The sequence below is a fragment of the Gobio gobio genome (assembly GCF_949357685.1).
Source record: "Gobio gobio genome assembly, chromosome: 18".
Taxonomy (NCBI): domain Eukaryota; kingdom Metazoa; phylum Chordata; class Actinopteri; order Cypriniformes; family Gobionidae; genus Gobio; species Gobio gobio.
Genome location: NC_137111.1, coordinates 40199648 through 40213056, shown reverse-complemented (window position 1 = coordinate 40213056; position 13409 = coordinate 40199648). Strand labels below are relative to the sequence as shown.

Sequence of the window (13409 nt, the reverse complement as noted above, 5' to 3'; positions counted from 1 at the left end):
AGCTCTACAAGTAGAAGAGCTGAAGACATTTCCGTGTTGAAGAACTCAGAAGAGGATACAAAGCCTTCAAAAGCATCCACACATCAAATACCGGTAAATATTTCTGTTTTCAAAAAACATTTACGTTTCAAGCAAATGCTTGTTAGCTTGTGTATGAGCTTCTTTGTTATAATATATAGTCGCAGGCAAGACTCCATATGAATATAATATTCAATATATCGATGTTGCAGACCGCTTTGTGTTGAACACCTTTCTTATCAGTTCTTTCTTATAGATTGTGCAACCATTACAATATATTTTGGAGTTTTAAAACAAATAAATTACTATAAAATGGAAAGGATCGGCACATACCTGAATTGAAGTCGTTTGAGCATTTAACAATTTAAACAGCACTTATGGGTGAAGGGGATATAATTGAACAAATAACATTGAAAATGTGCCTTTGAGACATTTTCAATGTGTGTGTGTGTGTGTGTGTGTGTGTGTGTGTGTGTGTGTGTGTGTGTGTGTGTGTGTGTGTGTGTGTGTATGTATGTATGTATGTATATACACACACACACACACACACACATATATATATATATATATATATATATATATATATATATATATATATATATATATATATATATATATATATATATATATATATATATATATATATATATATATATATATATATAAATACAAATTTATTTTTACAGTACCGGTCAAAAGTTTGGAAACATTACCATTTTTTATGTTTTTTTAAAGAAGTCTGTTATGCTCACAAGAATACAGAAAAAAACATTAATATTGTGAAATAATATAAGAATGTTGGAAACAGTTGTGCTGCTTAATATTTGCTGCTTAATATTGTTTTATAACCTATGATGCTTTTTTCAGGATTCTTTGATGAATAAAAAAAAAAAAAAAAAAAAAAAAAGCATTTTATAAAAAATAAAATAAAAACGTTTGTAACAATCTACACTACCGTTCAAAAGTTTGGGGTCAGTAATTTTTCTTTCTTTTAAAAAAATAAAAAAAATACTTTTATTCAGCGAGGGTGTGTTAAATTGCCATCATAGGAATCTTTACTATCACTTTTTATCAATTTAGCACATCCTTGCTAAATAAAAGTATTTTTTTTTTTTAAGAAAGAAAGAAAAAACCCACATTTTTGAACAGTAGTGTATATTGTTACAACATATTTCTGTTTATAAATCTTGTTCTTTTTAAACTTTTTATTAATCAAAGAATCCTGAAAAAAGCATCATAGGTTATAAAAAAAATATTAAGCAGCACAACTGTTTCCAACATTGATAATAAATCATCATATTAGAATGATTTCTGATGGATCATGTGACACTGAAGACTGGAGTAATGGCTGATGAAAATTCAGCTTTGCATCACAGAAATAAATTATATTTTAAAGTATATTCAAATATAAAACCCTTATTTTAAATTGTAGTAATATTTAACAATATTACAGTTATTTTCTGTATTTTGATCAAATAAATGCAGGCTTGATGAGCATAAGAGACTTCTGTCAAAACTTTAAAAATAGTAATTTTTCAAACTTTTGACCGATACTATGTGTGTGTATATACACTGCCGTTCAAAAGTTTGAGGTCTGTAAGATAAAAAAAAGAAGTTAGCACTATTAATATTTATATTAAGCAGTGCTGCATTAAATTGGTCAAGTGACAGTTACAACATTTATAATGTTGCAAACAGCTCAAATGTTTTCAACATTGATAATAATAATACAAAATATTTCCTGAGCAGCAGATCACTATATTAGAATGATTTCCGAAGGATCATGAGACACTGAAGATAAAAAAACTTTTGAATGGTTGTGTGATGTGTGTATATATTACTTACTTTAGAATAATAATTAAAAAAAATGTAGTTTGAGACATTATCATTGATTATTTTTCTTTCTTTTCAGTAGTAAAGCATTATGGGTGGGCAGGTGTCCATTGACGAGAATGTTCATGTGGTGATTGTCGGTGGTGGTTTTGGCGGCATTGCAGCTGCTCAACACCTTAAAAGTCATGGGGTGCCCTTCATGCTTATTGACGTCCTGGATGCGTTTCATCACAACGTTGCAGCGCTGCGTGCCTCAGTTAAACCCGGTATGCAAAAATCAGAGGTTGCAAGAAAACAAACAGCTAGATTTATATAAAAATGTTGTGTTTTTTTTTTTTTTTGCATGTCCTTGTAGGTTTTGCGAAGCAGACTTTCATACCATACAGAGAGACATTCGGACTGAATTTCCTCCAAGGCCGCGTCATTCGGATAGACACCGAACCGCAGACAGTTGTGCTTGACAATGGAAAGGTAAGTGATATTGCAATGTTACAGCAGAAGAAAATAAAATATGAGAAAATGTCTTTATACAGTATGTCCCAATATAAATCTACAGGAAGTACGTTATTCACACCTCATTCTGTGTACTGGAACAAGCGGACATTTCCCAGGTAAACACAATTCTGTGGACACCTACCAATCAGCCATTCAGAAGTATGAGGACTTTGTCCAATTGGTGAGTTTTCTTATTGGGCATGTTTATATGTGTGACATGATTTTAATCAGTACAGACTATATTGTGAAAGTTTTATTTATGGACATTAAAAAAAACAAACATATTTACATTTTCATACAATGTTACAGATCCAGTCAGCAAACACGGTTCTAGTTGTTGGTGGCGGAACCACCGGTGTTGAAATGGCTGCTGAGATCAGGACAGAATTTCCTAACAAGAAGGTAGAGCTTTGACTTCTCACCCAAATAGACTTTTCAATTTTATTCTGAAGCATGAGCTTAAAGTGCCCCTATTACGCAATTTTAAAAGCTCCTCATTTGGCAATTGGTTTACATGCACCCAAGGTCAAAAAACGCATTTTCTCATAATGTGCATTGCACTTCACCTCATTTCTCAAAGTCTAAAAAAGATCCAGTCTCTTTAAATCCCTCCTTTCCGAAAGCCTACTCTGCTCTGATTGGTCAGACGCTTCAGTCTGTTGTGATTGGTCTACGCTCCCCTGAACTTCTTTAGCATTTACTGGTAATACACAAACAGTTGATTTTCTTCCGTATCGATTCCAGTATGAGTCCTCATTCTTTTAAAGTAGATTTGCTCTACAGTGTCTTCTTGACATGTTGACAACACAAACCAAACTTTTCCAGGCCTCAGCTACAAAAGTTTTTGAGGGCGGGGCAAGATAGACATTGTTCGCGCGCAGCCAATGAAAATCATAAACTGGCATTATGCAAATGTCTGAGCGGAGGGCGTGAGTGCCTGAGACCCGCAGTGACGGATTGATTGACAGCTGTCTGACTCGCAAGTCACAAAGATGGAGAATGACTGGAATGACAAAGTGGTAGTTCTGTAGCTGTCAATGAAGGGACAGAAAGCTCTCAGATTTCATCATAAAGATCTTCATTTGTGCTCTGAAGATGAACAAAAGTAATTAATGACAGAATTTTCATTTTGGGGCGAAATATCACTTTAAATGTGTTCTTTGTTATATAATAATGATTGTCTTCTATCACACATTTCATCTAGGTGATTCTGGTTCACCCACGTGAGGAGGTGGCTGATCCTGATCTATTGCCTAGTGTGAAAGAACAAGCCAAGCAGGTGCTACTGGAAAAGGGGGTGGAGCTGTTGCTAGGTATTGGTCTCACATGAAATGTTGCTTAGCATTTGCCTTTTAGTTCCTTTTCCCGATGTGGGGCATGACATGTCTTTTTTTCTTCTGAAGGAACTAGTAAAATGACTTTAATAAAATGTTTTGGTCCCACTTTATATTAGATGGCCTTAACTACTGTGTACTTACATCAAAATATAAGTACAAAGTACAAAGTTAGGGACAGGTGTGGTGGTGTGGGTAAGTTTAAGGGTAGGGTTAGGTGTAAGGGAAGGGTCAACAGTGTAATTATACATGTAATTACAGCAATTAATTACAGATGTAATTACATGCAGGTAAAATGTAAGTACAATGTAAAAACATGTATGTACACAATAAGTGTATTGTATCAAATGATTAATTAAAATGTAAGTACATAGTAGTTAAGACCACCTAATATAAAGTGGGTCCAATTTTTTTTCTTAACATTTACGCACATACATTGTAAGCGCGAAATTCAGTCAACTCGATGGAAAACAATTGACTCACACTTGACACTTGCTGCATTTCATAACATAAGCAACAAAAAACACTGGCTAATATTATCAGCCAGCTTTCAGCATGATTATTAATATTTGACAAATGTGTTCCATTCTGTATACTATTCTACTTCAGTATTAATATATTACTGTAAAAATACAAGTTATGTTTTTTTTCTTAGCAAAAGCTTTAAGATAATGTACAGATAAGATTATAAAATAATTTCTACTCAAATCAATATTTCATATCCAGCTATTCATTAATTTCACAAGTAGCCATGTAATAAGGCTGGACGTGGGGCGGAGGGCACTGTGATCACCCTGAAGGTGATCACACCCTTTAATGTATACTGCCAGGGTTTCTATAGGCCTTTAAAAAAAAGTCTTTATTCGCCCTTAAATTAAAGGGACATTTCACTCAAAAATGAACATTCTGTCGTAATTTACTCGCCCTTCAAGTTGTTCCAAACCTGTATGAGTTTCTTCTGCTGAACACCAAAAGATGATATTTTGAAAAATGTCGGTAACCAAACCGTTTCCATAGTATAGGGAAAAAAATGGAAGTTGGTGGGGTCCATCAAGTCTTATATGAATATCAATATCATCTTTTGTGTTCAGAGGAAAGAAATTCATACAGGTTTGAAACAACTTGAGGGTGAGTAAATGATAGAATTTTCATTTTTGGCTGAACTATCCCTTTAAGGCCTTACATCAGAACAGAAAATTAAATGGCATGAAATGTTGCAGGTATTGCACACACACAAAAAAATCTTCCTCAGTATTTTTGTCCTGTTTTCCAATACAAATATCTAATCATCTTTAAGTCAAGATACATTTACTTGAGATGCAAATTTTAGAAAATGTAACAAAATTAAGTGAGTTTGTGCTTAAAACAAGAACAAATATCCATCAAACGTCCCTTTGGATTAAGCAGATATTTGTTCTTGTTTTAATCATAAACACTTCATTTTGATCAATTTCACAGAAAACAAGACTTCATATTTTATGTCATTTTGTATCAGATTTAAGAATCGTTAGTCATTTCCACTAGAAAAAAGACAAAAATACTGAGGAAGAACATCACCTTTATTTGCAGTGTGATCAGAAGGTACAGTAATTTTTTTCCTCCATATTCTAGTGGTTGGGGGCAGAGCTATTCAAGCTTTTTTGTGTGAAATGAATTAAAAAGTAATGGTTATCTGTTGGAAGTCGTATTTCCAAACGATGAAATGTTGCTAATACAATTCATTGTGCTTCTCCCTGGACATTTTAGAGAACACAAACGTATTGAGTTACATTCAATTTATTCCTTATGTTTTCTTTACTTGGTCTTAAAGGGTTAGTTCACCCAAAAAAGAAAATTCTGTCATTAATTACTTAACCTCATGTCGTTCGACACCCGTCAGACCTCCGTTCATCTTCGGAACAGAAATGAAGATATTTTAGTTGAAATCTGATGGCTCTGAAAGGCCTCCATTGGCACAATGGCACGGTTCACTCTCAAGACCCTTAAAAGGTACTAAAGACGTCGTTACAAAGTCCATCTCACTACCTACAGTGGTTCTAAAATAACTTTATGAATCGGCGACAATAGTTTTTGTGCGCAAAAAAACCCTAAATAATGACTTGCATAGTGATGACGATTTCAAAAAAAGGCATCATGAAGCTTCGAAGCGCTATGAATCAGCGAGTCGAATCAGCGGTTTGAATCGCCAAATTTCAGCAGTTTGGCGGTTTGACACGCGATCAGAATCATGATTCGGCTCACTGATTCATAACGCTTCGAAGCTTCATTATGCCTTGTTTTGAAATCGTCATCACTTTGTAAGTCGTTATTTTCGCACAAAAACTATTCTCGCCGATTCATAAAGTTATTTTAGAACCACTGCAGTGAGATGGACTTTGTAACGACGTCTTTAGTACCTTTTAAGGGTCTTGAGAGTGAACCGTGCATTGTGCCAATGGAGGCCTTTCAGAGCCATCAGATTTCAACTAAAATATCTTCATTTCTGTTCCGAAGATGAACGGAGGTCTTACGGGTGTCGAACGACATGAGGGTAAGTAATTAATGACAGAATTTTCATTTTTGGGTGAACTAACCCTTTAAATTGTGATAATGACCAGTTTACTGTACATTATCCCTTACGTGTGTTGTCTATATGGGGAGATGACCTTTTCAGGAAAGGGAAATGGAAAATGCTACAAGCTGGATTTAGCTATGCAAAAAATTGTAACTGCCGCACTTCTCAGGTTGTAGACCGTTTTCTTCTCTATTTCCCTATGTACCTGAATGCAGGGCAAAAAGTGTCAAACCTTGATGAGCTGGAATTTAATGTGTGTCGGAGCGGCATGGTGGTCAAGACCAATAAGAACGAGCAGGTCACCGCCGATCTTGTCATCTGCTGCACAGGAAATAAGATCAACTCTGAAGCATACAGGTCTAGTCTGAGTAAGTGCTTTTTAGATGTAATAAATGGGCTATTAGTTGTTTGTGATTGTTGAGATAATATTTAGAAACATAAATGCATATGTTATTAAATGCATAATTAATTTGGACTAATTATGGCAATGTTTTTTTTCTCAGTTGATTAGACAAATTTCTTAAGAAAATGTTCTCTCACACTTCCAAGACATAGAATCTATGATTTGGATGTACAGTGAATATCCACACCGGTGCGTTGACTGACAACCCATGATACTCCTCAAAACATTAGATTCATCCGCGTTGAGGAGCCGTGCCGATGCACAACCCACGTAAAGATGATAATTCCGCAAATAACTGCAATTGCAGGTTTCAAACAGAGATGGCGACAAAGAGGCAAAACTTACGGACTGCAGCTTTAATTATTTGTACAGCCACAAAATACCGCCTACTGACCTAACGCGTAAACTTTATGGGAAGCGTGCTAGCCAAACGGGATTTCAACTTTGTTGGCTGAAGACCAAAGTTGTGTCTGAAGACCAAAGATGTTCTCTCACCATTTCTGGTTTTCAACACACACTCACAGCGTTCACCATTGTCAGAGCAGAAACAAAAGAAACTCTCTTTATGTTTTTCTGTCGTCTGTAATTGTACAAGCTTATTTTGTCCATTAGTTCAAAAGATCTGAAAAAAATCCCATACATTTATCCACCCATAAACCCTACATTAGAAGAAATCAAAACAGAAGTGGTCGAAAGTGGACAAAAGAGATTAAAACACCAGGTGTAAACGGTTATGTGTCTGCCTTGTCTACTTGTGATCCGATCGTCTAAAACGCATCTTAAAGGAACACCCCACTATTTTTGAAAATAGGCTCATTTTCCAACTCTCCTAGAGTTAAACAGTTGAGTTTTACCGTTTTTGGTGGTAGCACTTTTTGCATAGATTAGCATAGATCATTGTATCTGATTAGACTGTTAGCATCTTGCTCAAAAAATGACCAAAGAGTTTCGATATTTTTACTATTTACAACTCTTCTGTAGTTACATCGTGTACTAAGACAGACGGAAAATGAAAAGTTGCAATGTTCTTGCCCGATATGGCTAGGAACTATACCCTCATTCCTGCGTAATAATAATAGACTGTAAAAAAATATGGACGTAGTGTCCGTGACATCACCCATAGGATTCTGATGAGCAGTTTTGAAGCGTAAAGTAGGGCTGTGCTGGCCGTTGCCAGATAAGGATAACAGAAAATGGGCAAAAAGGCGGGACGAGGGCGGAGCTGGCTATCCACCTGTCACTCGAAGTGGCCACGCCCTTAATTATGCAGAACTTTAATGCTTTATACAATGTAAACTAATGAGTTATAAAAAAATTCACCCCCCTCACAGTTGTCATGAAGGGCAAAATTAGCCATATAGACAAAAACCACAATTTGTACCAGGCTGTAAACATGTTTTATTCTGCTGTAAAGTTGGGCATTTTAACATGAGGCTCAATGAGATTCTGCTCCCTTCTGGAGCCTGTCCCTAGTGGCCAGTCGATGAATTGCCGCTTATGTCACTTCACGGATTGGCTTAAAGGGTTAGTTAACCCAAAAATTAAAATTATGTCATTAATTACTCACCCTCATGTCGTTCGACACCCGTAAGACCTCAGTTCATCTTCAGAACACAAATAAAGATATTTTTGTTGAAAGTTGACGGCTGAGAAAGGCTTCAGATAGGCCTCCATTGGCATTCAGTACATTTACACTCACAAGACCCATAAAAGGCACTTAAAACGTCGTTACAAAGTCCATCTCACCACAGTGGCTCTACAATAATTTTACGAAGCAACGACAATAGTTTTTGTGCGAAAAACAAAAACAAAAAAAAACGACTTTATTCAACCTCTTCTTGTCTTCCGTGTGTGCCTCCACTACGCATGAGCGAGAATATGACGTAGCGCCGGCGTTCGGGAATCCATAATATGCACACTTTAGCCCCATTTGAGCACTACGCTGAGACCTAAAGCACGATCAATGTAGAATTCAACAGCTTAGATACGCGCGTCTTCCTCTGCTTGTAAACAAATCGCTCCTGGGTCATGTGTCCGTACGCCGGACCTGCGTAATATTCTCGCGCATGCGTCGTGGAAAACGCGTGCGCACAAAAACTATTGTCGTCGCATCGTAACATTATTGTAGAGCCACTGTGGTGAGATGGACTTTGTAACAACGTTTTTAGTGCCTTTTATGGGTCTTGTGAGTGTGAATGTATTGAATGCCAATGGAGGCCTATCTGAGGCCTTTCTCAGCCATCAGCTTTCAAAACAATGTCTTCATTTGTGTTCCGAATATGAACGGAGGTCTTACGGGTGTCGAACGACATGAGGGTGAGTAATTAATGACATAATTTTCATTTTTGGGTGAACTAACCCTTTAAAGAGAAACTGCGGGAGGTTGCCGCTTGGTAATAATCAAGGAACTTTGCTGCCGTACTATGGGTGCAGCAGTCGCAGTATTAAGCAGCGCCTGAAAATAGTCCCCAGCTAGGTAACTTCCAACGTGACAGGCACTAAGTTTGTGTAGTTACACTTTGCAACTGTACATAAATGATATGTAAAGTTTTATATCACTTAATTCTTTGTTGACCTTTAGTAGCGTGCTGTGTTGGGGTAGTTACTCAAAAAAAGTAATTAGTTACTAGTTACATCTGTAAATTGTAATGAGATTACTTTACTAGTTACTGTATTTGAAAAGTAACTTCACTACTTATTACTTTACTTTTCCACTTCTTAATTTACCGTGTAGATATATGGACAAATATCATATGGCTCTATGCAGTGTTTCCCCAAACAAACAAAAAGGACTACTGTCAAATAAAGATAAAGAAAATAATAAGAACAAATGATTTAAATACAAGCAGCAGCACAAATAAATACTATTGAGCAAAGACACTAATAAAATAAACAATCCTTTTCAGGTTTTTCAGGTACGTCTAACATTAGTTTTCAGGTACAGAAATTGATCAAATGTAAAATAACATTGCATATTTGACCGTATAAATTAAAGATTAATCCTATTAAATTTACACAATCTATTCAATCAAGAGCAGTGAGTGATGTCCTTGTCTTTTGTTGTTTGACATTAAACAGACAGCAGTAAAGGCTACTGCCCCTTTAAGACCTAATCCTACTGCCCCTTTAAGACCTAATCCTGGACCTAATGCTCGGATATGCGTCGTTTTAAGGCATATACAGACTATGTCTGCTAGGATACTCATCAAGATGGGCATGTTGACATAGTTTTTGTGTGAGTTTGTCCGTTCAAGAGCAAAACTTGAAAGAGAACTCAATATTTGCGCACTGTGAGACGTGTGCGTGCTTTCGGATGAGTGCACAGACACAAAATCTTCTCACAGCGCGCGTGACTTCTCATTTGTGATGACGGCGAAAATGAGTGGTCTTATTCAAACATACGGCAGCACTCGCATGAATTGAACAAAGTTTACAAAGAGAGAATTTGAAGGACTTTTACACGGCACCCTTGCTCTTGTCAGACGGCACCTCGGTTGGGAAACACTGCTCTATGGCAACGGTGCACGCAGCACTTAAACATATCAGATCTTTACACACAGGCAAACACGGCTTGAGTAACGCAGGAAAGCGCGTTCCTATAGTCTAGTAAAGTAGTGTAGTTACCAATATTTTTAGTGTAATGCGTTACTTTACTTCGTTACCCAATAAAGTAATATCGTTACTGTAAATTTTGTAACTCGTTACCCCCAACACTGGTAGCGTGCCTTCATATAACTTCACTTAATTGGTTGATTTTTTTCATCTCTCTCTTTCTCTGTTTATTAATTGTGTTCATATTTCAGGTGCGTGTATGTCGGAGACTGGTGCTCTGAAGGTGAACAAGCACTTGCAAGTAGAAGGCTTTGACAATGTGTATGCTGTGGGTGACTGTGTTAATCTCAACGAACCCAAGTTGGCCTATCATGCTGGACTTCATGCTGGAGTAGCTGCCACCAATATCATCAACAGTCTGTCAGGCAAAGCTTTAACCTCATACCACACAGGTGACAACCATAAGCCGATGATTTTGCTTCAGCTGTCTTCAAGTTCATTTCTCACATTCAGACTGCTTTTTTGTTTTTAATATTATTATCAATTTAAGTCCAATATTCTGTTCCCATTTAGGAAATGTGACTATGCTGATTGCTATGGGTAAGGATGCTGGAGTAGGCCAGTTTAATGGCTGTAAACTACCTCGCTTTCTGGTCACCAAGGCTAAGAGCCAAGGCTTGCTGCTATGGAAGAGCTGGAGGGAAATGGGCCAAAAAGCTCCTAATTAAAACAAGGTTAACAAACATGTTTACGTTATACTAAAATATGTGTGAACTATGATCTCGCATGATTCCATTTCACATAACTTAATTTATCACCTTTATTATCTTAAATGATATTTACATTTATCAGTCAGCAGAAGGATGCTATATATTATAAAAATAACCAACGTAATGTATTCTTATACTTGTATAACATCATGAATTGTTTTAATACTTTTGAGAACAATCAAAAGCATTGTTTTATATATTTATACATTTGTAAAATAAATAAATCCAATTACATTTACAATACAGTTTTCCGTTGTCACTCTGTTGATATTAGTTTGTTCTCATATCTTCCTGCATTGAGCATGTGTGTTTAATGAACTGCTCCACTAGAGGGCAATGAAACCATATGAATCAAATCCTTGTATCCTAGTCAATAAAACAAGATGCTGAGTCACTGAATAGATATTGTTTTAGCTTATGCTTTACAAAAACAGTCCAAAACTGCACAACCCACTTTGTGAGTTTACTTAAAATGATTTATGAACAGTGAACAGCCTTTGCTCACGTGGTTTATTTAACTGATTCACACAGTGAAGTCAATCAAATTAGCCAAAATCATTTTGAAGAAATCGTTAAACTTGCCAACTCAGGGTTGTAAAAGCACAGTGTGTGATTTCTGCTCCTCTAGCAGCACCAAATAGAAACTGCAGTCTGTTTGATTCAATATGACTCGCTATATAGTTGTCACATGACCTCCTCATGTCATCATGCACCGCACCAGTAGTGTCCTGTTATCATACTGAAGCTAAAAGGGGTTGCGTTTGCATGGTGACTGGGAAGGCTTTTGGCATTTGCTGTTCATGAAACTCTTGAATTATTGTCCTGAACCTAAGGTATTGTGTTTTTTATGTCAGGTTACACATCTTTGCACGTTGGCCTTGGATACAAGTGGTCTTTAAATGGCAATACTGCCATAAATTTCAACTTTGTGAAGTGGCGGCCCACAGTTTGTGTTGAGTCTGGGTCACACAGGCACTGATTCAATTCAGATGTTGTTTTGTGGCATTCAGCCACTATCCTGTGAGATGTTGCGCTATTCATCAACTCTTTGTTAATGTAGTCATGTTATCTTTATTGTAGTTTTTTAGATTGATGCACCTGCAGTCCAGGCACCAACATCTAGACCGTGTAATGTTTTATTCAAACGGTTAGTTCACTTCACCCAAAAATGAAAATTCTGCGATTTTGTGATTTACGTTCCAAACCCAAAAGACTTTTGTTCATCTTCGAAACGCAAATGAAGATAATTGTAAGGAAACCTAAGAGATTTTTGTCCCTCCACTAAAAGTCCATTCACACAAAACTTCAAAAAGTTCATAAAGACATTGTGAAAGCAATCCATTTGAATCGAGCTCTTTAATCCAAGTCTTCTAAAGAGACACAATTTCTTTTTTTAGGCTTTTATTAACATGAAAACAATGATGTTTTTATCTTTTATTTAGACTAAAACCATAGCACTTTTATACTAATACTTTTCAAGGAGTATTGGTGTTTTCTTTTTATGAGTTATGACAACATTCAATTGATAGAGCCATCAATGTATCGGCACCAGTGTTGGGGGTAACGCATTACAAGTAACCTGAGTTACGTAATAATATTACTTTTTCAAGTAACTAGTAAAGTAACGCATTACTTTTCAAATTTACAACAAAATATCTGAGTTACTTTTTCAAAAAAGTAACGCAAGTTCCCTTTCAGTCGGTCACGTTCGACGTACGTCGGAACTGACCGACGAATTGGGATCTGATCTCAGAGACCAATCTACTTCGAGTGTATTAAAAACGAGCCAATGGAGATTGGCATGCGATCCACGCATTCCACGCACCGCCCCGCAGCGCGGGTATAAATAAGGAAGTGGAATGCTTGATCATTGCCTTTTTTTTCGGAGCCGAACAGCGTCATTGCTGTGTCTACGAAGAGTGTTATTCGAGTCTCGTGAGAAGGATTGCTGTTCCAGTGCGGGTGTGACGGCGCTTTTCAGCGGGTGGCCGCTTCAGAGGAGATAAAGAGCTGGTTTTGTTGGTTGGCTGGGCGTTTCCATTTCTGAGTGCTCACGCAGGCTTGCACTATCTGAACTGCGTGAGCCGCGGTCATCTCCCTGAGTGCTTCAGCACTGAAAGAGCGGTTTTCCTTTTCTAAAAGAGCAACACGGTTTGACCCTGCGTCTTTTTCAAGATGTCATTCAAACCGTGTGTTTCTGGATGCGGTTGTTTCCTGTCCTCATTTGACGGCCACGATCTCTCTCACATATAAACATGTGTGATTGCGTTCGTGGGTGATCCATGCTCTCTCAGGAGAGCATGGTCACGTCGGCGCGTTGTTCGTCTCACCTTTCTCGTAAGGGCTCGAGCGTTCAGCGCGCCGTGTGCCGTCGAGCGCCGGCTGACAGCGGGGGTTGCCACGGCAACCCAGCGCGTCACTCGGCACTCTCTAGATGCGCGGTCCAGACT

At 37.2% G+C, this 13409-nt stretch overlaps 1 protein-coding gene across 2 annotated transcripts; it reads left to right on the top strand.

The window, feature by feature from the left end:
- On the top strand, positions 1-11356 carry aifm2 (AIF family member 2). 2 transcript variants are annotated; one of them, XM_079842032.1, is made up of 9 exons: positions 1-93; positions 1931-2117; positions 2207-2322; positions 2408-2527; positions 2656-2748; positions 3551-3659; positions 6450-6602; positions 10441-10641; positions 10763-11356. In XM_079842032.1, the coding sequence occupies exons 2-9, from the start codon at positions 1943-1945 to the stop codon at positions 10915-10917; spliced, it is 1122 nt and encodes a 373-aa protein (XP_079698158.1). In that variant the 5' UTR covers positions 1-93; positions 1931-1942; the 3' UTR covers positions 10918-11356. The 2 variants fall into 2 exon arrangements, with proteins under 2 accessions (XP_079698158.1, XP_079698159.1); XM_079842033.1 differs by having other exon boundaries at positions 34-93; positions 1934-2117; positions 10763-11198.
- The last annotated feature ends 2053 nt before the right edge of the window (positions 11357-13409 follow it).

Excerpts from the sequence above, each read along its gene's own strand:
- aifm2 (XM_079842032.1), top strand. The coding sequence starts at position 1,943 with ATGGGTGGGCAGGTGTCCATTGACGAGAATGTTCATGTGGTGATTGTC. Across the intron at positions 2,749-3,550 it reads CAGAATTTCCTAACAAGAAG|GTGATTCTGGTTCACCCACG; the intron begins GTAGAGCTTTGA and ends CATTTCATCTAG. Across the intron at positions 3,660-6,449 it reads GGGGGTGGAGCTGTTGCTAG|GGCAAAAAGTGTCAAACCTT; the intron begins GTATTGGTCTCA and ends ACCTGAATGCAG.